Source organism: Orcinus orca, chromosome 3 (genome assembly GCF_937001465.1).
Source record: "Orcinus orca chromosome 3, mOrcOrc1.1, whole genome shotgun sequence".
Classification (NCBI taxonomy): Eukaryota; Metazoa; Chordata; class Mammalia; order Artiodactyla; family Delphinidae; genus Orcinus; species Orcinus orca.
The window spans coordinates 3,959,988-3,984,609 of NC_064561.1; the positions used below are offsets into that span (position 1 = coordinate 3,959,988).

At 56.6% G+C, this 24,622-nt stretch overlaps 1 protein-coding gene across 5 annotated transcripts in view; it reads right to left on the reverse strand.

The window, feature by feature from the left end:
- The window catches only part of PTPRS (protein tyrosine phosphatase receptor type S), a 103,382-nt gene that overhangs the window by 14,834 nt on the left and 63,926 nt on the right, over positions 1-24,622 (reverse strand). For 3 of the 5 annotated variants that reach the window (XM_049707558.1, XM_049707554.1, XM_049707557.1), the window contains exons 7-19: positions 17,873-18,142; positions 15,798-16,379; positions 14,542-14,675; positions 14,150-14,294; positions 8,618-8,923; positions 7,046-7,239; positions 6,870-6,896; positions 4,672-4,789; positions 2,448-3,056; positions 1,890-1,987; positions 1,342-1,595; positions 367-460; positions 57-272 (exon numbers count right to left, since the gene is read on the reverse strand). In XM_049707558.1, the coding sequence (XP_049563515.1) occupies positions 57-272; positions 367-460; positions 1,342-1,595; positions 1,890-1,987; positions 2,448-3,056; positions 4,672-4,789; positions 6,870-6,896; positions 7,046-7,239; positions 8,618-8,923; positions 14,150-14,294; positions 14,542-14,675; positions 15,798-16,379; positions 17,873-18,142 (3,047 nt within the window). The remainder of the gene's footprint in view (positions 1-56; positions 273-366; positions 461-1,341; positions 1,596-1,889; positions 1,988-2,447; positions 3,057-4,671; positions 4,790-6,869; positions 6,897-7,045; positions 7,240-8,617; positions 8,924-14,149; positions 14,295-14,541; positions 14,676-15,797; positions 16,380-17,872; positions 18,143-24,622) is intronic. The other 2 variants (XM_049707556.1, XM_049707555.1) reach the window with 1 other exon arrangement.

A 24,622-nucleotide genomic window follows, 5' to 3' on the forward strand; every position in this document is an offset into this window, starting at 1 on the left:
GCCTGCCTCACTCAGTGGGTGTGGCTCGATATGGGCAGACACCATTTGGGACTTACGGGTTCGCTCTTCTGCAGCAGAGCAAGCACAAAGAGAACATATCGGTGGCCAGGCTCCAAGCCCCTGTTGTCAAAGCCACCGTACTGCTTCTGGTCGCCGGGATGGAAGGTGGGTGGCAGCACTGAGAAGCGAGCCGCGATGTAGGGCCGGGGCACCTCCAGCTGGCGCGAGTGCCGCAGGCTGCGCCTCTGCAGCCGTGCGATATCCTGGATCAGCTGTGGGAACAGAGATGTGGGCTGCTCACGAACCTGGCTGGGAGCAACTGGGCTTACGAAAGCTGGACATTGTCTGGGCCCCACTGGCTCTTACCTCCTCCAGGTCCATTTCCTCTGGGCTGCCCAGCGGGGTCAGGAACTGGCCACCACGAGATTTACGCAGTGGCACCATCACAATGAAGTAGTTCCTATCAGGAGATGGAGTCATGGGGGGTTGTCTACTAGCATGACCAAGGGATGCTATCTAGGGCTGAGATGGGGAGCCGCCCCTCTCTGAATCTTCCCTTCTGCTCATACATTGGGCATACGGCCCCAGTCATATAGGACTATAGTTCCTGATTCAAGCCTCCAGGCTTTTGATGATACTGTACCTTTTGCCTAGAAAGCCTACCCTGTGAAATTACAGTTGACCCTTCAACAACGTGGGGGTTGAGGGGGCCGACCCCCTGCGCAGTCAAAAATCCATATGTAAGTATAGTTTATTCTCTGTAACCATGGTTCTCTATCTACCTGTGGATTCAACTAGCCATGGATTGTGTAATACTGTAGTCTGTACTTCTTGAAAGAAATACGCATATAAGTGGACCCATGTAATTCAAACCTGTGCTGTTCAAGGGTCAACTGTATATTCCTCAAACTCCTATACACCCTTCAAAACCCCAGCTTCCATGCCCATAGTTTTGTAATCCTCGATTTTTCCCTGCTTCCCAGAGTCCTCCTCTCCTTACTGAGGACTCTCAGCCTGGTGCCTCTCACTGCCACACCATGGGACTGAGGATGTCTGTATCCAGCTCTGTCTCCCCACCAGTCTAGGAACCTAGAACCAGTAGAAGGTCAGGCATATGGGGGCGTCAGGGAATGCTCAAGGAGCAGACACGAGGCCACATTTAGCGACATCTACGAGAAGCACTGGACCCTCAGGGGAACCACACGGGGTGGGGCTGATGCAATCTCTGTTTTACAGACAGGTGAGGAAACTGAGGCACAGAGAGATCAAGCAGCTGGCCCCAGTCACAGAGCTGGCTGGTGGAGGGGTGCAAAATCCCTGAGCGGGGCGAGTTGAGCTTACTGGACAGGCACAGGGCTCTGGCCGTCGGGCAGATACACCACGATGTAGCCTTCGGAGTCAGGCTTGGGGGTCACGCTGGGCTTAGAGCTGAGCAGGTTGAAGGCGGTCCAGGCGGTGACCGTCTGCTGGAGGCCACCCAGGCTGCTGCCGCGGTTGGTCAGCACGAAGTTGTAAAAGGTGTTGGGCTTGAGGTGCGTGATGAGCTTCTTGGTGGTGCGGCCGTCCACGTCCAGCGTGAGCCCATTGTACTGGATCTGTGGGACGGGCCAGCTCAGCAGGGCTCTGGGTTGAGCCCCTGGTCCTGACCGAGCCTGGATCCCAGACTTAGCCCTGACCCTACCAACTCAGTCTGTGACTCCAGACTGAGCATCAATCCCAGCTGAGCCCCAATTCTAACAGAGCCTTGATCCCAGACTAAGTCTCGACCCCAAACTCAGCCCCAACCCCAGACCGAGCCGCAAGCCTACCCGGCGGTGAGTCCAGCTGACCCCCAACCCTGGCCCCAGCCCCGGCCGAGCCCCGCCCTCCGACTCATCGGGAGGCTGCACCTTGTAGGGCGTGGGCGAGTGGTAGTTGTCTGGGAACTCCCAGCTGAGCAAAACCGCCGTCTTCATGATCATCTTCACCTTGAAGTTCTTGGGCGAGACTGCACCAGGCAGCGGCAGGCGGGAAAGAGCAAAGGAGAGGTCCCGTGAGTGCTGGGGGGCGGGGGGAGCGGGGGGACAGGGTTGTGTGTGGGGCGGCCCAGGCGCTCCCTGTCGTCCGCTGTGCCCGTGGCCTTACTGCCTGGCCCTGGCCCTGGCCCGGCCCTGCCTGTTCCAAGTCCCTGCCGCGGGAGACGGCGCAGCTGGAGAGAGAAGGCGGAGGTGGAGGGGGGTTGGGGGGGGGACGGGGTGGGCTGGGGGCGGTGTAGGGGGGGCGGCGGTGCCACCTAGGCGTGTCCCACCTTTGCCAACGCCGGAGCCTCGGGGTCTGGACTCGCCTTGAGCGTCCACGAGGAAGCAGAAAAGTGACCACTTACCTGGGCGGGGGAGAGGGAGGGGGCTGGGGTGGGGGTGGGCGCGAGGCCCGGTCCGGCTCTGGTGCGGGGATCACCGCGCGCCTACCTTGGTCCCGCAGGAACGTCCGGTAGCGGACGGGGGGGCTGTAAGGGCCGGGGCCGCGGCGCGTGTGGGCCCGCACTTGGAGGTCATAGGCCGTGTCGGGCTTGAGGCCCTGCAGCGTGAGCACGTTCTCGGCGCCCGGCTCGGCCGCCGCGGGTAGCTCGGTCTCTCGGGCGGGGCCCAGGGCGCCGGCCTCCCGCACAGCCACTGTATACTTGACAATGGCCCCGTTGCGCTCGGCGGGCACTGGCGGCAGCCAGCGGAGCAGGACTGTGCCGGCGGAGGCGTTGCCGGCCGCCTCGAGGATCTGTGGGTGGCCGTGGGGCGTGTCCTCGGGGATGCTCAGGACCTCGGCCGCCTCCTCGCCCAGGCCGCCTCGGCTCCGGGCCGCCAGCCGGAACACGTACGTGGCGCCCTTGTGCACGCCCGACGCAGTGTAGTGGTCCTCGGTGGGCGGGAACTCCAGTGTGGCCAGGGGCGATGAGTCCTCGCGGCCGAACTGCAGGCGATAGCCCAGCACCTGGTCCTCGGCGGTGCCGGCTGGGGGCTCCCAGCGTGCCAGCAGGCTGCCCTCGGGGGTCTGCTGCACCGACAGGGTGGGGCGGCCCAGCACTGTTTGGGGGGTGAGATACAAGGCAGGGGTCAGCCTGGGAGCAAGGGTGAGGTTGCCGGGGTTTTTTTTGGCCACACCGTGCAGCTTGTGGGATCTTAGGTCCCTGACCAGGGATTGAACCTGGGCCCTCCACAGTGAAAGCGTGGAGTCCTAACCACTGGACCGCCAGGGAATTCCCAAGAGGTTGCCATTTTTAAAAGTGGTCTTGGGAAGGCTTCGCTCAGAAGCAAAGACTTGAAGGTGAGGGAGGGAGCCGCGGGGAGGTCTGGGGGGAACAGTGATTCAGGCAGAGGGAACAGCCAGTGCTAAGGCCCTGAGGTGAGACTGTCCTGAGTGCAAGGAACAGCGAGGAAGCAGGAGACTCAGAGGACCCGATAAACGAAAACATCAACAGATGTCACAGCAGGCCCGCATCTATGTTTCTCCTTCTTCTCTTAGTAAGTCACTCAGCTCTTGCCTCATTTATTCACCCCTTGCCTCCTGCCGGCACCTGATTAATATCCATGGAACGTAGGAGTGTCCAAAACCCTGTCCCTGCCCCCATGGTTCTCACAGTCTGAGTAGTGATCAATGTGTCAAGGCCTGAGAAGCCCTGCAGTGCTGAAGCTCTATACATGAAACCAGGCTTCAACACTGCAGGACTTATCAGGACCTTTAATAGACAGTGGTGTGAACAGTCACAGTGTATGCAGCAGGTTCTGCTTAGCAAGCATGGCTCTAATGTAACGTCCCTGAGAGAGGACGGCAGATCACAGGAAGCTTCCTGGAAGAGGTGACATGGGCGCTAGAGGACACAGAGACTAGGCAGACGAAGGGAACGGTGGGGGCATGGGCTGGCAGCAGTGTGGAGGGGTGCTGTGTCCAGCTGGGAGGCCTTGAACATCAGGCTCTGTGGTCAGCAGTGAGGCATGGAGAGTGCAGGAAGTGGGGTGGAGGCCATGGGGGCCTTTGTTCCTCGAACACACCAAGCTTGTTCCCTCCTCTGAGCCTTTGCCTGGGCTGTGCTCTCTGCCTAGAATACCCTCTCCCCTGACATTTTCATGGCTCGCTCTCTCTCCTCACTCAGCTATGTTTGGCTGGTGAAAAACCAGCCTCCTGGGACTGATGGGAGGGGCCTGAGGGGGAAACTGAGGCAGGGCTGCCAGGAGAGGAAGCTTCAGGGTGCAGCGGGGGAGACGGGCACACCACCCTGAAATGACAACCCGCCTGGGGTGATCAGAGCTGGGATGGGGGAGGCACGGGGTGCTGGGGGCAGGAGGGGTGTGGCCTGACCAAGACTGTGGCATGGGGGTGAGTGGGGAAGGCTTCCTGAGGAGGTGCTGACTAACCAAAGACCCAAAGGATGCAGAGGAGACGGCCAGCCCGGAGAAGGGTATCCAGGCAGGGGGAACAGGAAGCAGAGGGTGAGGAGTTAAGAGTTGGCTGTTAAAGGTTTCCATCTGGCTAGAGCTGAGCGGGGCTGGCTCACACTGGGTCTTAATATCCTCTGGAGCAGCTCCACACCTTTGTTCTCCCTGTTCCTCCTGCTTGGGGCATCCTCCCCCGCCCCCCACAGGGGCTCAAGAACTCTGCAGGGATGCTCTGAGGGCAAAGGGGCCATAGAGGGTCTCGCACCTGCTCCCTTGGTCACTACCACCTTGGGTTTACTGCGAGCGCCATCGCCTTTCATGGTGTAGGCGGCTACCGTGATGGAATAGGCGGTCTCAGGCTGCAGGTTTGTGACGGTCATCTCCTGCGGGTGGGGTCAGGGGTGGAGAATCAGTGACACAACCAGGGCTGCCCACCCTCCTCCCCGTGCTAGGGACAAGCAAGGCAGACACGGGGCCCAATCTGCGGGCAGAGACGTGCACCCGAGCTCATGCACAGACCCCGACACGTAGCACGTCCATGCTGAGATGGGCACACGTGGCCTGACATCCGTCGTGGACCGCCTGGACCAGTGCAGTCCCCGGCCCTCTGGTCCCCAGCTACCACTCTTGCCCCACCTCCGTTCTTTCCTCCCTGCAGTGGCCCCCAGAGGGTGCCTGTGAGCAGCTGAGTCAGGTCTCCAGGGCTCTGGTCTCCCTGGGGGCAAAAGCCCAAGTCCTTCGCACCACCAGAAGTCCTCTGCCGCCCACAAGGCCCTGCACAACCTGCCCCTGTCCCCTCCCTGCCCTCACCTCCTCCCTCGCTCACTCTGCTCCAGCCACACGGGGCTGCCTTTCTATCCCTCCTCCAACCAGACATGGTCCTGCCCCAGGGCCTTTGCACTGGCTGTGTCCCCCACACCCGACACCTGTCTCCACTACATCCATTGTTGTGCTGGAGATTCCTTATACCAGCTCCTGAAAGCCAGCAGTCGAATTTTCAGAAAATTTGCAAGCCACTTATTAAACAGCCGTTATTATAAATAAAATTATATAAATGTACGATCAAATAAATAGTAAAAACAAAGGTAATAAGTACTCAAAACCCACCCCTCTGTCATTATTTTACCGTGTTTACTATTATCTGTGTCCTCGAGATTATTCTATTCTGTCTCTTATATCTGTGCGATACAAATACTATACAATGACGAGCTACCACAAATCCGGTAGGTAGCTTGAAATCGACACGGTGGGAGTATTTACACCATGGAAAAGGGCAAATGCTACCAGTCAGGATTGCGCCCACCCGACAGCTGGCTGTTCAAACATTTACACCACTATCTATGCCCCGTCCCCACCAGAGCTGTAACTAGACACGTGTTTGTGCCTTGTTCCAAGTAACATCCCTCTCCCCTGAACCGTGACCCCCAGGAAGACGGGCTCAGGCGTGTCTCGGTCACTGCCGCATCCATGGCACCTAGCTCAGGATCGGCGGGTGCTCAGTAAATCACTGCTCATTCAGTGAATGACAGAGCACCCCGACCCTCACACCCTCACACACGTGTCCATGTTTCCCATACATGCATACCCACAAGCATGTCCGGCATGCCTGGGTGGCCCCAGGTCAGGAGCATAGGAGGGGGACAGGATGCACAAGCAGAGGGTCTCCTGCCCCTGAGCCTCACATTCAGTCCTTCCCGGGGTCTTAGTGGGTTGGAGGGTCTGAGCCAGAGCCATGTGGGAACCTCCCCCGAGACTGGGGTGGGGCGGGGCGGGGGAGAAGCAGAGCTACTGGAGTGGGTGGGGCCGTGTCAATTTAACATCAGGCTTGGGGCTGTCAGAAGAGCCCGTGGTCCCTATCTTAGGGGCAGAAAGACAGCCCAGAGCCACACAGTAATCCTGACTCTGGTTCAGGGCCTCCTGCAGGCCTCCTTTCCCACCTGGGGCCCACTGACCCCTCTCATCACGCCAGGGCCAGAATGAAGGGGACACTTTGGCCTAAGAGAGAAACTTCGAGGTCAGGAAGGGCTGAGTCAGGTAACAAAAGGGTCGGTCTAGGCTGGAAAGTGACTCAGTTTCGATCTGCCAGGCCTGGGTGCCACAGGGGAAGCTGTGGGCTGGAGGAGGGTGGTTAACGCTGTGAACAGCTGGAGCAAAGGTGTGGTGGAGAAGACCCAGGCCGGGAGCTGGGCTGGAGGAGGGAAGCGGGGAGGCAGGAGGCCAGCGGAGTCCAGGGGCCATTCAGCTAGGAATGGATACCTCCGTGGTCCCCAGCAGAAGCCCATGTGCCTGATGCAGAACCGAGGCTGCCAGCTAGCTCCAAGAGGTAACTAGGTGTGCATCGGGGGCCCAGGGGAGGAGACCCTTTTACAGGGGGCGTGCAGGGGATGGGGTCACAGCACTGCCCGGCCCACTCGCGGGAAGAGCACTGGCAGCGGCTCGGGGTGGCAGGGGGGCACTACTTACATATTCGGCCGTGTCGTCCGTCTCCCACTGAGCGCGGGAGGAGGCGGCAGGGGAGAGAGGAGGAGGTGAGCAGAATAGCCAGAGACAGAGAAACACAGAGAAGCAGCGAGAGGGCGGGAGCGCAGGGGGCCCGGGCCCCGCCCCACCGCCAGGCCCCGCCCCGGAGCCCCGCCCACCTGGGCATCGGCCAGCATGATGTCCTTGATGCGCGGCGGCCCTCGGGCCTCAGCGCCCTCCATGCGCACGTAGTGGACCTGGTAGCCGCGGATCTGGCCGTGCTGCCGGCCGGGCGCGGGTGAGCGCCACAGCACGCGAATAGCCGTGGCGTTGAGCGCCTCCGCCTCCACCTTCCGCGGCGGCGCGCTGGGCACTGGCGGGTGGGGGGGAGGGGAGGGGAGGGGAGGGGCGGGCGGGGCCGTTACTGGGGTGCCCAGCCCTGCCCCGGGCAGCGCCACTGACCGATGCCAAGGTGCCGAGTGACTGCCGGTTAACCCGGCGCTCTGAGCGCTCACCGCTGGCCCGGAGGGAATACCTCCTTCACGCTTCCCACAGCCCGGGGAGGGGGCTCTGATGGTGCACCCCATTTACAGACGAGCAACAGAGGTCCCCCAGAGCCTAGGTCACCTGCCCAGGGCCACAAGACATGAGCGGGCCGTGCATGCCCCACTCTAAGAGGTTTACCCACACTGCTTCCGACCTCAGAGCATCCCTTCTAGATAGGAGTCCTTATGCTCCCTTTACAGATGGGGAAACCAAGGCACAGAGAGTTGATCCCAGGACCACAGGGTTATCAAGAGGCAAAGCCGGGATGGGAACCCAGGCAGTCCAGCTGCACGCTCCTACACACCCCAGGGTGCAGCCAGCCCACTCCGCACTGGAGCACTTTTTCAACCAGCCCCCAAGCTGAGAGCCCTCGCCACCCACCCCACCCCCACCCCCAGGCCTGGTGTGAAGGACCGCTTCATTTCTTCCCCATGGTTAGGACAAAATGTTGGGGCTGCCAACCGAAACTTCCAGGCCAATGGCTCAGAAAACAGCTGGTCCAGGTTTCCTGCGATTTTATTGGGGAAGCTGCCTGCTTCATTTTGCCCCATGCCCTCAGCTTCTACTGTGTGACTAGCGTCTTAGAACTTTCTAGCTCAGCTACGGTGGGAATATTTACACCACAGAAATCGGCCAGAGCTACCAATCGGTCTCTATGCCCCAGAGAGCTGGCGGTTAACCACCATCAGCACGCAATCTACCTACTCTCTAGGTAGGATAGCTCAGACCCAAGCAGCTCCAAATCTCAGGTTATCCCTAGAGTCTAAAACACCAGCTTTCTGGGGTCAGGGACCATAATTTTTGTCGCAAGTGCTGCTTGCTGTTTCCTACACTCCGTTTCCATGGCTTCCACCACCGGACCAAAATACAGGGCTCCCCGCTTAACGTTCCAGGCCCAAGGCTCAGAGAGAAAATGTAGCCCGGAAGGTCCAGAACAGAGAATTCCAAGATCAAGGAGCCCGGTTGGTTTGGGGAGGCTGATGGCCACTTGTCTCCTTCTCCTGATTACGGCTTCTATGGTTGGCTAAAAAGTTCATCCGTTTTTTCCCATAAGATCTTACTGAAAAACCCGAAAGAACTTTTTGGCCAACCCAATACCTTCTGACCACCAGCCAGCCCAGTTTTCCAGGGACAGAAGGCTCCAAGGCAGGGGCCGGGCTGGGGCCTGGGGGTCCCAGGGGTCCCAGGCCGGGGCCGGTGCTTACCGTCCTCGTCGGTGCGGATGACCACGGGCGAGCTCTCGGGCCCTGGTCCCACCTCTGTGTGAGCGACGGCGGTGATGCGGTACTCCGTCCACTTGTCCAAGGCCTCCAGCAGGATCTGGGTGGTGGTCGGGGGGATGCCGTTCACCTCCTTGGGTTGCGGGTCCTCTGAGCCCAGCGGTCGGTAGCGGACGCTATAGCTCACCAGGGCCCCGTTGTGCGTGTCCGGCGGCGGCGGGCGCCAACTTACCAAAATGGCCGTGGAGCGCGTGCTGACACATTTAACGTCTTGAGGGGGGGCTGACGGTTCTATTGGGGGGGGGAGAACGTGGGGGTGGGGAAGGGAGGCGGGATGGGCGGGGAGGGGGTGGGGAAACAAAAGATGGGAAAGAGAAAATAAAAAAGAAGATGATAACAAACAAAACAGAACCAAACCAAAGAGAAGTCGAACCCAAAAGAAGCGGGTGTCAACCAAAGGTGAGATGGGCGGGTGGGTGGGTGGGCGGGCGGGGATGGGGGCAGAGAGGGCTGGCCAAGAACGCTGCACTCACCACATGGGGCTGCACGTGGCACACAGTAGTTCTTAGGGAGAGGGTAGCCACAGTCCCCAAGGAGCATATGCACGTAAGCTGTGCACCGTGCCAAGCGGAACAGCAGTAAAAACCCCATTCACTGGGCACCTATTATGTGCCAGGCACGGTGCCAAAACAATAAATGTACTTATTTATTGAACACCTACTGTGTGCCAGGTATAGCACCAGGAGCACAATGACAATAAATGTACTTATCTATTGAAGACCTACTGTGTGCTAGGCACTGTGCCGGAAGAATAGCAATAAAAGCCTCATTTATTGGGCACCTACTATGTGCCAGGCACCGTGCCAAGCGCTTCACACAATAACAGTAAGTGTACTTATTTAGTGAACACCTACTGTGCACCAGGCACAGCACAGGAGCAGAATGACAGTAAATGTACTTATTTACAGAACATCTGTGTGCTAGGCACTGTGCCAGAGGAATAGCAAAAGCTCCATGTACTGGGCACCTACTATGTGCCAGCCACTATGCCAAACGCAAAAGCAATAAAAGCCCCATTAATTCAGTGACTACTATGTGCCAGGCACAGTGCCAAGGGCTGCACAGAATGGCAGGTGAAAAATCTACTTATTGAACCCTACTATGTGCCAAGCACCATGCCAAGGGCTTCACAGAATAACAGTGAAGTATTTATTGCACACCTACTGTGTGCCAAGCATTGTGCCAGAAGAATAGCAAAAGCTCCATGTACTGGGCACCTACTATGTGCCAGGCACAGCACCAGGGATGGAATAACTGTAAACACTAATTTACTGAATACCTACTGTGTAACCGGGGAATAGCAGTAAAGCCCCATTTATTGGGCACCTACTATGTGCTAGGCCTGTCTCTAAAAGCTTCACAGGTTAACAGTAAGAGCATCTACTTACTGAACACCTGTACTGCCAGGGACCCCAGAGGGCAACCCTGTGGTTACTTCCTGGCCTCACTTGCAAAGAAAACAATGTCTGAGTCTTGAGCACCTACTGTGTGCCAGTTAGCATGCCAAGGGCTATACAGAGTAATAATAAAAGCCCCTGTGTATTGGACACCTACTGTGATGGCACTGGGTCAGGGCTTTACAGATAACACAGCCCACAGTTAGCACCTACGGTGTGCCAAAGTTTTAGTAGCTCATAGTTCTTCTGTTTTGAGCCCCTACTGTTCACCTGATGCCAACCTAAGCCCACTGCAGACCAATAGCACGTCTCATTTACTGAACACCTACTACGGGCTGGTCACTGCAACAGCCCTCTGAAGATGAAAGTAGCTGTTGCCCTTTACGCGGCACATACTGCATGCCAGGCACTCTGCTAAGGTCTTTATTGGAACAGAAAAAGTTCCCACATATTAGGTACCTACAACATGCTAGGTACTATACTAAGGACTATGTAGAACATTAGTAGTTCTCATTTCTTAACAGGGCCTACTGTGTGTCAGGCCCTGTTATTTCTGGATAACAGTAATAGTCCCTACGTTTTAAGCGTCTACTATGTGTCAAGCACTGTACTAATGACCTTATATAAAAATAGTAATAGTTCTTACTTATTGAGCACCTACTATTTACACACACAGTACCAAGAACCTTGCAGACAAGAGTTTCATGTTTGGAGCAAAAACGAAACCATGCTAGGCCCTTCCAGACTGACAGTGGCTCCCATCTGAGCACCTACTATGTGCTTAGCACCAGGCCAACCTCTTTAAAGTGCCACTTATTGAGCGCTTACTGGATGCCAGGCACTGTGCCAAGGGTTTTGCAGAGCAATCATCGTAGCCCCCATGTTTCGGGGACCTACTGTGTACCTGGCACCAGGTTGACCTTGTTACAAGCTACTAATCGCTTCCATTCATGGACTGCCGACTCTGTGCCCAGCACCCTGCTGATCCATATTTAGACTGAAAGTGGAAGCTGCCACTTATAGAGCACCTACTGTGTGCCAGGCAGCATGCTAAAGACTTTGTTAAATAACAGTGATACTCTCCCTATATTAAGCGTGAACTGTGTGTGTTAAGGGCTTTATGGAGTATCAGTAATAGTCTCCATGTGCCGAGCACCTACTATGGGCCAGGCCCTGTGTTAAGAGCATTACTGATGATAGTCCTCACGTTCTATACATCTTCTGCACGCCCAGCAGCATAGGCCCTCTGTAGACTCAAGATACGGCCCACTGATCGTGCCTCACTTAATTCTCATGACCCCCTTACGTGGCTGGAACTAGCACCCCTCCACCCCGCCCCCATGTTCCAGGTGGGGAAATGGGTTTCAAAGCCCACCTGGTTTGTCTGGCATTCTTTTATCACTGGTTGTATAGCTACTGGGTGCCAGGTCCCACCTGTTCTGGGCGCTCACCTCCCATTTTACAGGTGAGGAAACTGAGGCCCAGAAAAGGCAAGTGGCCTGCCCAAGGGCACATGGCGCGAGCCAGGCCTTGAAGCTAGGCTCAGCTGCTGTCCATGGGCTGTCTTGGTTGAGGCTGGGAATTCAGACCTCAGCCTGTGCCTTATTCAGCTCAGGCCAGCTGAGGATGGCTGGAGCCACACCCCCTCAAATGCCCTTGACCCTAGAGCCCGCCTCGTCTGGAGGGAGGCTCAGAGAGGTCACTGGCCTTGCTTGAGGTCAAGGCATGTAGAACCTTCACCATCATGCCAGCCGCACTTATTCACTGCATGTGTTTACAGACCACTTACTCTGTGCACACCCGATGCTAGGGTCTGGGACCCAGAGCTGAATCAGAGGCCCCCATCCTCAAAGACATCAGGCTACCAGAGACCCCAGAGGCCACTCCAATGGCTTACTGCAACCAGAATGACTCTCTGGCCTCACTTAAATTGAAACACTGGGGTTCCCTCCTCCGGAAATAGACACTTGGGGGTCCCCTCCCCCATTTCTTGACCAGCCACCCCAACCAAATGTGCCCGGGGGGAGTCAAGCAGGAGTGAAAAAAACAACCAAGGAATGTGCCAGAAGGAATGGATTCGCTAAGAAAGGGGAAGGAAAAATAAAACCAAAACCATAATAAAAGAAGAAACAACGATGATGGTGATAATGATGAGAAAAACCATAATAAAAGAAAGAAAGACGCTTTCCAGAAAACTCCCAGTCTGGTTACCTACCTTCCACTCTTCAACTGCTAACTTAAAAGACTTTCTTACGAGGGAGGGAATGGCGGAGTGCTGAGCTACAAGGCCAGACCGAGCTCTGGGTGGGTCTCTGGCTGCGAGCAGGCGCGCAGCCCTGCTCCGGCCCCAGTGTGGGCACGCTGCAATTCCGGGCTGGCGCCGATGAGGCAGGAAGGTTGGACGGTGTCTGGGAAGACCCACGGCTGAGTGGTCTGGCCTCCACCTACCCTTGAGTTCAGCCTAAGAAGCCCGCACTCCCCGGGGGTGGGGGTACGCCTGGCCCTGCGTCTCCGCTGCCAGTTCTCTCGGGCCCCACCCGTCTTGGGGTGCGAAGTGGGGAGTCCCTTCTCCCCCACTCCCTGTCCTGGGCCGCCCCGGAGGTTCGGAGGTTCGCCTGGCTGGGCCAAAGCCGCTTTCTCGACGACCTTGGAGGCCGCCTCCTTCACAATCCGGCCCAACCTGCGTGACTTGTCGGGAGGGTGCGGGGCAGCGTGGATGCGCACATGGAAGCGCGGTGTGTGTGGGGGGAGGGGCGTGGTTCCGGATTCCACGTTCCTGGGCAGGTGTGCCACTCAGCAGCGGGGTGCAGAGTTTAGGGGACTGAATTTGGACTCTGGACGGTCTGCACAGCCCAGAGCTGCTGGGGCACAGGCTAGGGGGCACGCAGGGTGGGCCGTTTTTGTGAACCCGCTGGAGACCAGCGCGTACTCACCTTCGCGGCACCTGTGCCGGTCTCTCACGTGGCCGCCCAAGCCACAGGACACCCTCACTGATCGCCTCACGCACAAACATTCCTGTGAGTCGCGGAGCGCTCGGCTCGGCCCCAGTGGGGCGGGGAGGAGGGGAAGGGGCCGGGGTTGACAGTCTCCAAGTCCCCTGATCCCAGCGGCTCAGACACCCCGGCCCAAGTTGCTGTCACTCTGGACTGACCCGTGACCCCCTGTGTGCACACGCCTGGGGGCGGGGCAGGCGGGGGCTTGAAGGTTTGAACACTGAGGCAGCTTCCGGAACAAGGCCTGGGGTGGCTACCCCGTGACTGACTGAGCAGGGGGAGGGGAGAAGAAGAAAGGGAGGGTCACGGCGGGGGCCACTTGGGCCAGACTGAGAACAGAAGAGGGAGGAGGGGGAGGCAGGGAGGCGGCGGTCGGAGGGGCCTGCCTAGGCCCTGAGCTCAGAGCAGGCAGGGAGGGCGCGGTGGGGGCCACGGTGTGGCCCAGGGCCAGCTGCAGTGTCCTGGCCAAAAGGTGACTTTCTGTGACAGGGAGGCCAGGCGGGCACAGCGAAGAACTCCAGGAATTCAAGGGCCCTATGTTTTGGGGGTCCTGCGCTTCCCCCAGAACCTGGCATCAGCTCTGACTCCCCCACGCCCCCGAGCCCCTGGCAATGGGGACCCAGCCTGGGGGGCAAGAAGGGCCATCTGGGGAGGCAGGATCGTCTCTGCATCCTCTGCTCTCTCGGAAGGATGGGGTGTGAGCTGTGACAGCATCACAGACCCCTCCAGACACCTGAGAGATGGGCGCAACGTGGCCATTCCACTAACCCCAAATCCGGGAAAGGCAGAGGCGAGAGGAGGTACCATCAGCGAAACCGACCACGGCTGTACCCCAGGGAGATGGAGAAATTGGAGCCTGCGGGGTCCACAGGTGAGCCCCTCACTGCACTGGTGGGGGAACCGAGGCGCAGCGTGGACGCAAGCACGCCCGAGGTGGAAGAGTGAAGCGGGACGGGCGGAGGCGCCCCCCCCTCCCCGCGCTTGCGCAGGCCCCGCCCGGGTCAGTGCGCAGGCGCCGGCCAGGTGCCCACCCCCGCAGTTCAGGGCGGGGTCCGCGAGACACCTACTGGACTGCAGCGTGCGCTGCCGCACCACCGAGGTGAAGGCGCCCAGGCCTTGCGGGGAGCGCGCCGCCAGGCGGAAGGCATATTCGGTGTTGGGCTTGAGGTCGTCCACCACGAAGGCCGTGGCCGGGTCAAAGGTCCTCCCGACCTGGGGGCGGGGCGGGGAGAGAGACGAGATGGAGAGAGACAGAGAGAAACCAGAGGGATACAGACACAGACCTCACAGAGTGATGGAAATGGAGGAGAAAAGAGTGAGTGTTGGAAAAATTAGCAACGGACAGGGACAAAGAGAAGGGGGGAAGAGAGACATTCCAGCACAGGCTCGGGGAGACAAGAGAGTCGCCCAGAGTGGGAGCCGGCGGCGAGCGCCAGCCCGCCTCCCCCCGCCCACGCACCTCTCTGCCGTGGTCGCCTTCCCGGAAGAGGAGCTCATACTTGATGATGCTCTCTTGCCGCGGGGGGCTCCACGAGAGCCCGATGCTCGTCTCCGACTTAGCCTCGGCCCGGAAGTTCATGGGCTGGCCAGGCACTGCGGGGCAGGGGGCGAAGAGGACTGGCATTGGGGGGAGGCCTGGGAGGGGTGGGCCCGCATAGGGTATCCAACCCGCCCGGTTCCCATTCTCCCAAAAAGGGCCCCGTGAAGCTCAGCACCACCCTAAAAGGAAGGGCTTGTTAGGCTCTAGATGCTTCTGGAGTGTTCTCCACTGTTCTTATTTCTCTTATTTTCTCAGGGACCCCCTACCGCCCCTCGTTGTCAGCTGCCCACCCCAATCCCCCCATCCTCTCCGTTGCCAGTGGGAAAACATTTAAAAAAAATCCCCTTCTCAACGCACCCTAGCATCCTCCCCATTCCCCCAGTTAAACAGAAAACTGGTGGGGACCATAATTTGGAATGTGGATCTCCACCCTGTATCTGATTTACGGCAGCAGAGCTCCAAACCTCCTGTCCCTTTGCTTGGACAGCTGCCTGACTCTTCCTGGATTTGAGGTTCCAAAGCCTGAGTCCGTAAGAAAAAGCCCAGAAACCTGCAGAGAGCTGGGGCCCCATGCACCTAAATGCTCCACACCCCTACCCCACGTCCTTCACCCCGGCAGGTGACAGACCGGCTCACAGACTTTGGGTTAACACACTTTCTATTATTTCAAAATGGGCGGCATGGATCCCTCCAGTGAGAGCAGCGAACAGGGGTTCTCAAACTCAGAGATGGATGGGAGCCGGGGCAGTTAACAGAGAAGAGGGAGGCGAACGGAAACCACACCCCTTTTCTCAGATGCAGCCGGCGGCAGCATCTATCTGGATGCCATTGGATGACCGATTGTAGCCCTATGGGCTTGCCAAATCGGATTTTCCAAGGGTAGCCAGAAATCTGGGTTTTCTAGGACAACCTCCTGCTTTGCAACGCTGGCATGAAAATACTTTAAAGCACCATGCAGGCCAAATAAACCACGTGGTGGCTTCCAGGTTAAGATCGGCCGGCTGCATCCTGGGAGACACATCACTGCGTGGCTGCCTCCTTCCCTCTGGTGGGACAGCCCCGAAACCTGCTGCCCGCCCCGCCCCCCCCCCCCCCCCCCCGCAGAAACCTGCTGCCCGCCCCGCCGCCCCCCGCCCCCCCGCCCGCAGAAGCTGTGCTTCCCACGGGCATCTCACCTCCCTGCTGTGTCTTGACCTGGATGGGGTCCGAGAGGGGCCCATCGCCTACGGAGGTGAAGGCCAGCACGCGCACGGTGTATGTCTCATCCTCCAGCAGGCTGCCCACGGTGGTCAGCAGGCTGTCATCCACGTTGTGCTTCTGCCAGTTGCCCACGGGGTGCTCGGGCTCCATGGTGTAGTAGACCCGGTAGCCCCGGATCAGGCCGTTGGGTTCCACGGGTTCCTCCCACTGGATGATCATGGTGGTGGCGCTGAGCATGCGGGCCTGCACGTTTCGGGGCGCGCTGGCAGGGGCCTGCTCGCCAGTGCGGGTGACCACCGACTCGCTGGGTGGACCCTGGCCGATGGAGTTGACGGCCGACACCCAGATCTCATACTCCGAATTGGGGCTCAGGCCGCCAATGCTGTAACGTGTCGTGGTGATGTCCTCTTTGATCTGGTATGGCCCGTCCTGGCTCTTGGATTTATATTCGATGACATAGTAGGACACGGGGTCTGGGTTGCCGGAGTCCCACGTGATGGTGATGCTGGTGGCTGTGTTCTCTGTCACCACAGGGGTCCCAGGGGCTTTGGGGAGAGCTGTGGGTGGGAGGCAAGTTCACACATCAGGCACGCTGGCTGCAGACCCCAAAGGCTGTGTGACTTTTAGTCACACAACTGCCCTCTCTGAGCCTTCATTTCCTTGGTGGCAACCATGGGCCTAACGACCCCTAGCCCACCATCTATAGCAGGTGTTGGCAAACTACAAACCAAGGGCTGGCACCTGTTTTTGTAAATAAAGTTTTATCAGCACACAGCCACGCTTATGTATCGCTGCTGGCTGCTTTTGTGCTATGAAGGTAGAATTGAGTGGTTACAGCAGAGACTAGATGGCCCATAAAGCTGAAAATTTTTACTTAAAAAAAAAAATTGGCTGTGTAAGAAAAATATTCACTTCTAAAGGAAACAGTGGCGGCCCCTGGGCTACAACTCTTCTCTGTGCTTTACTCTGCTTCACTCTGCTCAGCCACAGGGCCCTTGTGTCTGTTCACACTTCACACTTGCCGTTCCCTGCCCCTGGAATGCTCAGATGGCCAGATGGCTTAAGGCCACCCTCACCACGCTGGCTAAAGGTGCCCTTGCCCAGTTCTTATCACTGCCTGACGGTACGTCATGACCAGGTTTGTATGTTGTCCCCACCAGCAGGGACTGAGGTTGGTTTACGGTGTGTCCCCAGCACCCGGATAAAATTGTGACTTTCTCTCCCACTTGTCCCAAGATCTCATATCACACAGGCCCCAGGAAGCATGCACCAGAAGACGTTCAATCCCTCAGCAAAATGACAAACACACCAGCTGATGCTGACACTTTCTATGGCCCTAGGGCAGGGCTCGGCAACCTTTACTTGGCAGAGGGCCACACAGTAAATTTTTTCAGATTTGCAGACCACGTGGCCTTTGCTGAGAATCACTCAGCTCTGTCACTGTAGCCCCAAAGCTGCCACAAGCCAGGTGTGAACAAATGGGCAGGTATCAATAAAGCTTTATTTATACAAACAAGTGGAGGGCCAGATTCAGCCCATGGGCTGTAGTCTGCTGGCCCCTGTTACAAAGCTAGGAAAATTATTTGAGGGCACCCTCCTCTGAATCTTGCCACAAACTTGAGACATCAGGAGAATCTGTAATCACTCCCCACCCCGCCAATGCTCTATCTCTCTGAGTTCTGCACAGCCTGTTTCCCTTTTCAACTTTTAGTCTTTCCCTGACCTAGCTTTCCTGGGAGTTGGAACCTTTATTCTGCGGGTCTGAGTGGTGCTACATAGTCCCCATCACTGCTCTCATCAGTCTGCATCATAGCTGCTGGGCTACGTGTCATCTCCCACTTTGGACCGTGAGCCCAATAGAGCAAGACTGGGTCTCGTTCCACGGGGCCAGGCCCAGAATAATTTGTCACCAATAAGTGTTTGTTGACTGTCCTCTTCACAGCCAGGAATGACTGAATCCTGAAGAGTAACTCAGAGGTTTTCCACCCGTACCCCCCACCTACACATGAGGTCCCACCTGCCTCCCCCATGCCCCATGGCCCCTGCTTACATTTCACCGTGATCTGGGCCACGGCCTCGATGACGCCCAGGCTGGACATGGCCACACACGTGTAGTTGGCAGAGTCCTTGACATCTGTGAGTTCCAGCACGTTCCGGCCCACGGGCATGTCATCCTCAGGCGTCAGGTCCTCGGCCCCCTGCATCCACTTGACGTATGGCATGGGCGAGCCCACGGCCACGCAGGTGATGTTCACGTTGCCACCTGGCATGATCTCGTGGCTCATGGGCAAGATGGAGAACCGTGGAGCCACGCGGCGGACTGGGGGATGGGGTGGGTGGGGGATGCAGGGGTGGGGGAGGGGAGGGGAGGGAGATGCAGGGGGATGGGGAGACGGAATGCAGGGGAGAAAAGAAAGAAAAGCAGGAAGAAAGAAAGAAGGAAAGAAAGAAAAAAAGGAAAAAAAAAAAGTGGAAAACAATTTAAATATAAACAGGGCTGTTTCCTTCCCCCCAGTTGAAATTTTTTCTTCCAAATGAAAGAAAACAACAACAAAAAAAATTAAAAAACCAAATTCCAACACAAAGAAACCAAAACTTCAAAGGAAGGTACTTCACAAACAATATATAGAGAGATATATCGATATATAATAAAAGAGACATGAAGCATTATTCCATAGCAACAGGGTTTCAGAGACCAGAGTGGCTGGTCCACAGCACAGTTAGGAACACAAAAATTTATCAGCCGTTTCTCATCTTTGCTGTCAGACGTGGCTTCGGGGAGCAGCCCCTCCGCCCGCTCTCCCAACTGGGGAGCTTCAGAAGATTCGGGCTGCAGGGGTCGGGGGGCTCTGGGAAGGTTGGACGGGACGGGGTGTGTGTGTGTGTGGGAGGTCATGGGAAGAGTTGGGACCAAGAGGCAGAGGGGACCAGGATGTTGGCCCCCCATCCTCACTCCCTCTGGTGACCCGGGGGCCCCACCCACTTCCCCGGGGGGCCCTCAAGGAAAAGATGAGAAACTCTAATGAAATTTTTGTGGTTTTTGGGTATAGAAACCCTTCTAAAAGCTTCTGTCGGATCTGACAAGTTTCCATTGATAGATGCAGCTCTCAGAATCACAAACAGCATGCAAAATAGGTTGGTTGAGAGAGAGAGAGAGAGAGAGAGAGAGAGAGAGAGAGAGAGAGAGAGAGAGAGAGAGACTGAGAGACAGAGACGAGAGAAAGAGGCAGAAGGAGGAAAAGAGAGAAGGTTAATGTGAAGAGGCCTGGATCTCAGGGGCCTTTAGTGCATACTCACGGGGGTGGGGGACCAGAGAGAAGGGATAGATGGGTCCAGAGAAAGAGAGAAAACAGGAACACAGAGAGGGAGGGACAGAGAAAGAGAAAGGAGGGGGGAGGGGGCCCACTTCAATGCTGCATATTAATTCTAGATGTGACCCAATGTGACACGTCACATTGTCACATCACAGCCCTGGCAGAATAAATAGGATATTAATAATAATAATAAACAAGGGAATGAACTTGAACGTTGAGAAAACAGGGACATGTTCTGTGCATTTCTTAGCGGGGAAGCGAATGCAGCCTTCTGTCCCAATCTTGCAGACCATGAAGGCAGCAGGATGCATTTCGGGGGCTCCATTTTCGGAAGCTGCATGGGTTTCGGGGTTCGGGGGGAAGGGGCGGGTGCTAATGGGCACCTGAACTGCCAAGAGGCACGGCTGCCCCATCGGAGATGTTTCCCTGCAGTGGAAAGGACTTCGGTTAGCTGGTAAACCCTTCTAGCCAGAAGGAGCTTGTCCCCGGCTTCAAGGAGACACGTGGATGTGCCCCCAGCTTTGGGCAGTTCAAGGAGTCTTGTCTCAAACTGTAGAGATGACGGATTGGAGGCTCAGCAAGGCTAAACAGGGCCACCAAGTGACTTTGGGCAACCCGACCTGCCTCTAATTTTCACATGGAACTGCGGTTGCAGCCGCACCCCTAAGGGGATCGCTGTAGGGGTGTCTGCCCTGTTCTACGGAGGAGGGGTCTCACTCGCTCTCTCTCCGTGGGTTCCAAGCTGGAAATCTCAATCCCTGTTCTCTGAATCCCCGCTGGAGAGAAGGGGGAGCTCCGTGTGGGCGGAGGGTGGGCCAAGAAAGCTGGCAGCCCTTCGGAAAAGGAAGCCCCGCGAAAAGTCCAGGAGTCACGCTGGAGACAGGATGGAGGAAGTGGAAGGTGTTCGGCAGCGGGGAGGAGTTGGGGTGGGCAGGGAGGGGAGACAGAGGGGCCATGCAGACAGACTGGGGGTGAGGGGCGGGGCTGGGCTCTGAGATGGGGGAGCGGCTTTTTGGCAGGGCTAGGTGGAGGTATCGGGGGAGAATGGGGTCCGGCCAGCCAGCGGACGCGGTCCAGGCCAGCCGCCGGCATCCACAGCGAGGCACGAGTGGGATGCCCAAACGCTGCGTTGTCATGGAAACGGAACACAATGGGGGATGAGTGTGAGGGAGCTAATTAATCAAGGACAGAAAAACGGCATCGACATCCAAAACAAAACCAGGGGAACCAAATGAAAAAACAAAGTGGGGTGGTGGGGGGGAAATAATCCAAAAAAACCAACCAAACAAAAAACCCCTCCAAAACACCTGAAAGCAAGAAAACAAAAACAAACAAAAAAACATGGAATGGGTGTGGGGCTGAAAATCGGGGTCTGAAAGGAGGACGGCTGTGGCTTCCCCAGGGAGGTGCCCCCCAACCCCGGCAGAACACAGCATCTGGCCTCCCCACCCAGCACCCAAGGGTCCTGGCAGAGGCTCGAGGCGGCACAGTGGTGAGATCCTCATCGAAAAAGAACCTTCGGAGCAAACCAACCCAGCCACAGAAGCCCCACTTCTCAGTGACTCTCTCTGCTCTTCGTTTAGAGCTGAACAGAGGCCAAGTCACTTAAATCACACAGCAAGGTAAAACTCCTCAAGACCTCAGAGTCCCATGGAAAACCTGCTCCGGCAGAGGTGGGGGGCTGATGAGGCTGGATGAGCCCTGGGAAGGGCCCTCATCCTCCGGGAGCCTCAGTTTCCTCCTTTGTGAAATGGAGGCCATCGGTGATGTGTTGAGAAGGCCATTAAGCTGACCGGGGCAGTGCCCAGCACACAGAAGATGCTCAGCCTGGGCATGGACCAGTGAAGTTTCCTTCTGGCCTTCCAGGATGCTGGAAAGATCAATGAGATGCTCATCATTGAGGGAGTCTGGGGATGAATTAGTTTAAAAAAAAAAAAAGGAATGGGAAGAATTTCTATTGAATCCCTCCCACTTTGAGAGGCCAGTGACCTCATGCCCATTTTGTGGAGGAAGCAGTGGAGGCCCAGTGAGGAGCTAGGGCTAGTTGGAAGACACAAAGAAAGGAAGTGGTAGGGCCAGAGCTCAAAGCCAGGTATGCCTGATCCCTACCTCTGAGATAAAGTGAACCTTCTCTTACCATGGTATTTAGCAAGAATTATATCCACGTGTCCCTTCTTGGCTCTTTCAAACTTGTGTCCTTACCCTCTGGGGATACCGAAGAGGGCAAAAGTACCCATCACCCATATCCACCTATCAACTGAATAACCATCAGTCGAAAAATATCCAGCAGCCATCAAGATAAGTGTCCAGAAGCCATCAGTAAAAGGTTCGTACTGAAAGGGATTATTGGAACGTCAAAGGGAATAAGGGCTAGCTTTAGGATTTAAAGGTTAATATAACCCCAATTTATGTGTGTAAGGCTCAACATCATGTCCCAAAGACCCTGTTCACATGGGATCTTATCTTAAAATATCTTCCCTTAGGAGTGTCATAATTTGGAAGGTACCTCTAACACTTTCCAGAAGTAGACACAAGGCATACATCTTGAACACGTAACAGACTTGCTGTACAGGGTTGTTAATTATAAGTCAGTTCAGTGTGGGAGGGCATTTATCAACAACTATAATTCTGGTGCTCACAATCCCCAACATGGCCGGCAGCCATCAATTAAATGGATCTGCCAATATGCTATAAAGGCTGACACGTTAAGACACTTTGCCCACTTGCTTTCTCACCTACCCCATTCGTTTCTGAGGGTGTGCGGCAGGAAGAGGGCTGGTTTGCCACGAGTTAGGGGAGGACTGTGCCCATGAGCACTAGGTGGCTTAAAACCCCCCTGAGGGGGGTCTCAGAAGGCCTCTGGGCATCCTTCCAGTTGGCGAGGGCGGGCGGCTGACGCTGTGTTCTGCCCAGTTTGGTGCTGACTCCCACCCACATCATCTTTCCACCCCTGGCTGCAAGCTTGAGGTGCAGGTTAGAAAAGTAAGGTGGGCACGGAACCCATGGGACGGAGTGGCCCCGCGGGACCCCCGCCCCCAATTACCGACCTGAATGGAGGGTCCAGGCAGGTTATAAGGGGACCACACCAGCCTTGGTCCTCAGCACGCTCCAGCTGGCTCTCGTTTCCAGCTCTTCTCGTCACCGAGTAGCCGGGGGGGTCCCAGTGGGGGGGACCCGCGTGGGTGAGGGGATCAGGAGGGTGGGCGGTGGGAGGGTGGTGGGTTGGGGGGGGGTGGGTCGCTTCAAACCCCGATTCACATGGAAAAACAACTCAAAAACCTTCAAAGCAACCGGGAGACGACCCCTCCCCCAGGCAGGAAGAGGCAGAAACTCAAAAACCAAGAAAGTGGGGGGCGGGGAGGGGTGCTCCAGGGGAGGAGGGGTTGGGGAAGGGTGAGGGGGAAAACTCAAAAGTGAGGTGATCTGGTTGGAGCACTAGGTAGGGAACTCAACAGTGTCAGACATCTCAACGGTTCAGCAAGCCACAGCTCTGAAGGGTGGGGGGGCTCTGCTGGGCATTTTGGGGTGGGAGAGGCTGCTGGTGCTCCTCCGGACTCCAAAATGAGGATGTGGATGGGGAGGGGAGGGGAGAGGTGCCAGTTCTGCAGCCTCCCCAGGGTTTACTTAAGCTTAGATTACACCTGTCAGGGTACGGGAAGGGGTCCGAGGCCTAATTCCAAAGCCCCTCCATTGATCCCCAGCCTGTGGCCCAGGGAGGGTGGGTACCGCCCCGCGGTCTGCCCTGTGCATCTTCCTTCCCCTCCCCCTTCTCCGCCACCCTGCCTCCCCACTCCCACCACCAGCTCCCTCCGCCATCAGGATAGCGTGCAAGGTCTGGAGGGACCTGGCTGGACCCCTGGCCCACGGGCTGACCAGCGGCCTTGGCAAGCTCTTGTCGTTTTGAGCTGGACTTTTTTTTTTTTTTTTTGGTACCCTCTCTCTCCCGATTTTTTTGTTTTCCTGGTTCTAGCAGAAAATGGGATGATATCTTGCCAATCGACTGATTCCCCTTGTCCCCTCGCCGCGGCCGCCAGAGACACGGGGCTTTCCGAACGACAAGGTGTAATCTAATGTTCCCCTCACCCCCCAAAAACAGAGGAAACAGCAATGCAAAGGGTGTGAGGCAGGCAGCAGGCGAGGTGTCTAGAGCTCAGTGTTCCTGGAGAACGGCCCCGCCCCACCCCACCCCCCGACCCGCCATGCCCAGAGGAAAGCCTGCCTTCCCACCCCTGGAGCCCCCTCTCCCCTTGGGATGAGGGTGGGATGAGGAGAAGGGCTGGGTCTTGACCTGCCACTGCCTACCACCAGGGTCAAGTCAGGGGCTTTGGGGGTGAAGGGTGGGGTGGCATGCCAGGTGTGATCAGGAGCCGGGGAGGTCGCCAACATACCCCAGTGGTACTCTTTCTGGAGATACAGGAGGTGGCGGTGGGTGGGTTCCAGGCCCAATATCTGTATCTACTCTTGTTTGGGGGTGCCAGTAGGTAAGGGGAACACCTAGAGGTCACATCCACCAATTATATGGCTTGGGTGCCAGAGTTTTAATTTTAAAAACAATTTGCCCCGCAGAATTCCATGCTATGAACTGATATGAAGAGGCCTGGGGATGGGTTTCAGATAAAGGGTTCTGAAGAACACCTGGAAATTGGGGCAATCTGGATCCCCCTCTGACATTTTATATGAGTCCCGATCTCTTAGCTCAGCATGGAGAACTGGCGTTAAATTATCTCCATTTGGCTTCTTCCGAGATCCTGAGAATATCCTAAGTCCCTTGAAGGTGGAAAGTTCTTTCCCATGTCTCTAGCTCGCTCCAAGTTCTCTCCGCACGTTCCTACGTCATCGGGTGGGTGGCACACCATTTAACCCGGTCCTGCACCATGGTTCAATAATGCTATAATGCTAGACCAAGTGGTAAAGACACCATCGTTAGCCACTACTTCACACCTTAAAGGCTGACAATTTTAAAGATTTTAAAGAATATTAACAGCCAGGGAGAATATAACCTGATCATCTTCCCACCCTGTCAAAGTCTGAGCTGCATCTTCCTTAGGAGAGTTCTGGGAGCAGAGCTCCCAGCTGCATTAAAAAAAAAAACGGGCTTGGTTTTGACCTTGGTCCTTTGAATATCAGAGATACACTTCAGGAGAAGGGTAAAATCTGGATATTCCACCCCCTGGATCACCCAGGCTCAGCAGAAGCTGGAGATTATGAATTGAAGGAAGAGTTAGGTTGAGAGTGGGGATTCGGTGCAAAGAACTCCCAGGACTGGTTGCTCTGGTAACACTGTAAATGCTTGTAGCTTTCAGGCCAGAACATGCCAGGCAGCTCTTCTCTTCTGCTGGGCTGGTACGTATCTGCAAGCGTAGCCTAACATCCAAACTGTTCTTTTTTTTTTTGCCCCCTTCTGATAATCTGGCCACAGAACTTCCTGGGGGAGTGACAGGGAGTAAGATGAGAGATGTGGCTCTGGGGAGGCCACTGATCTCATG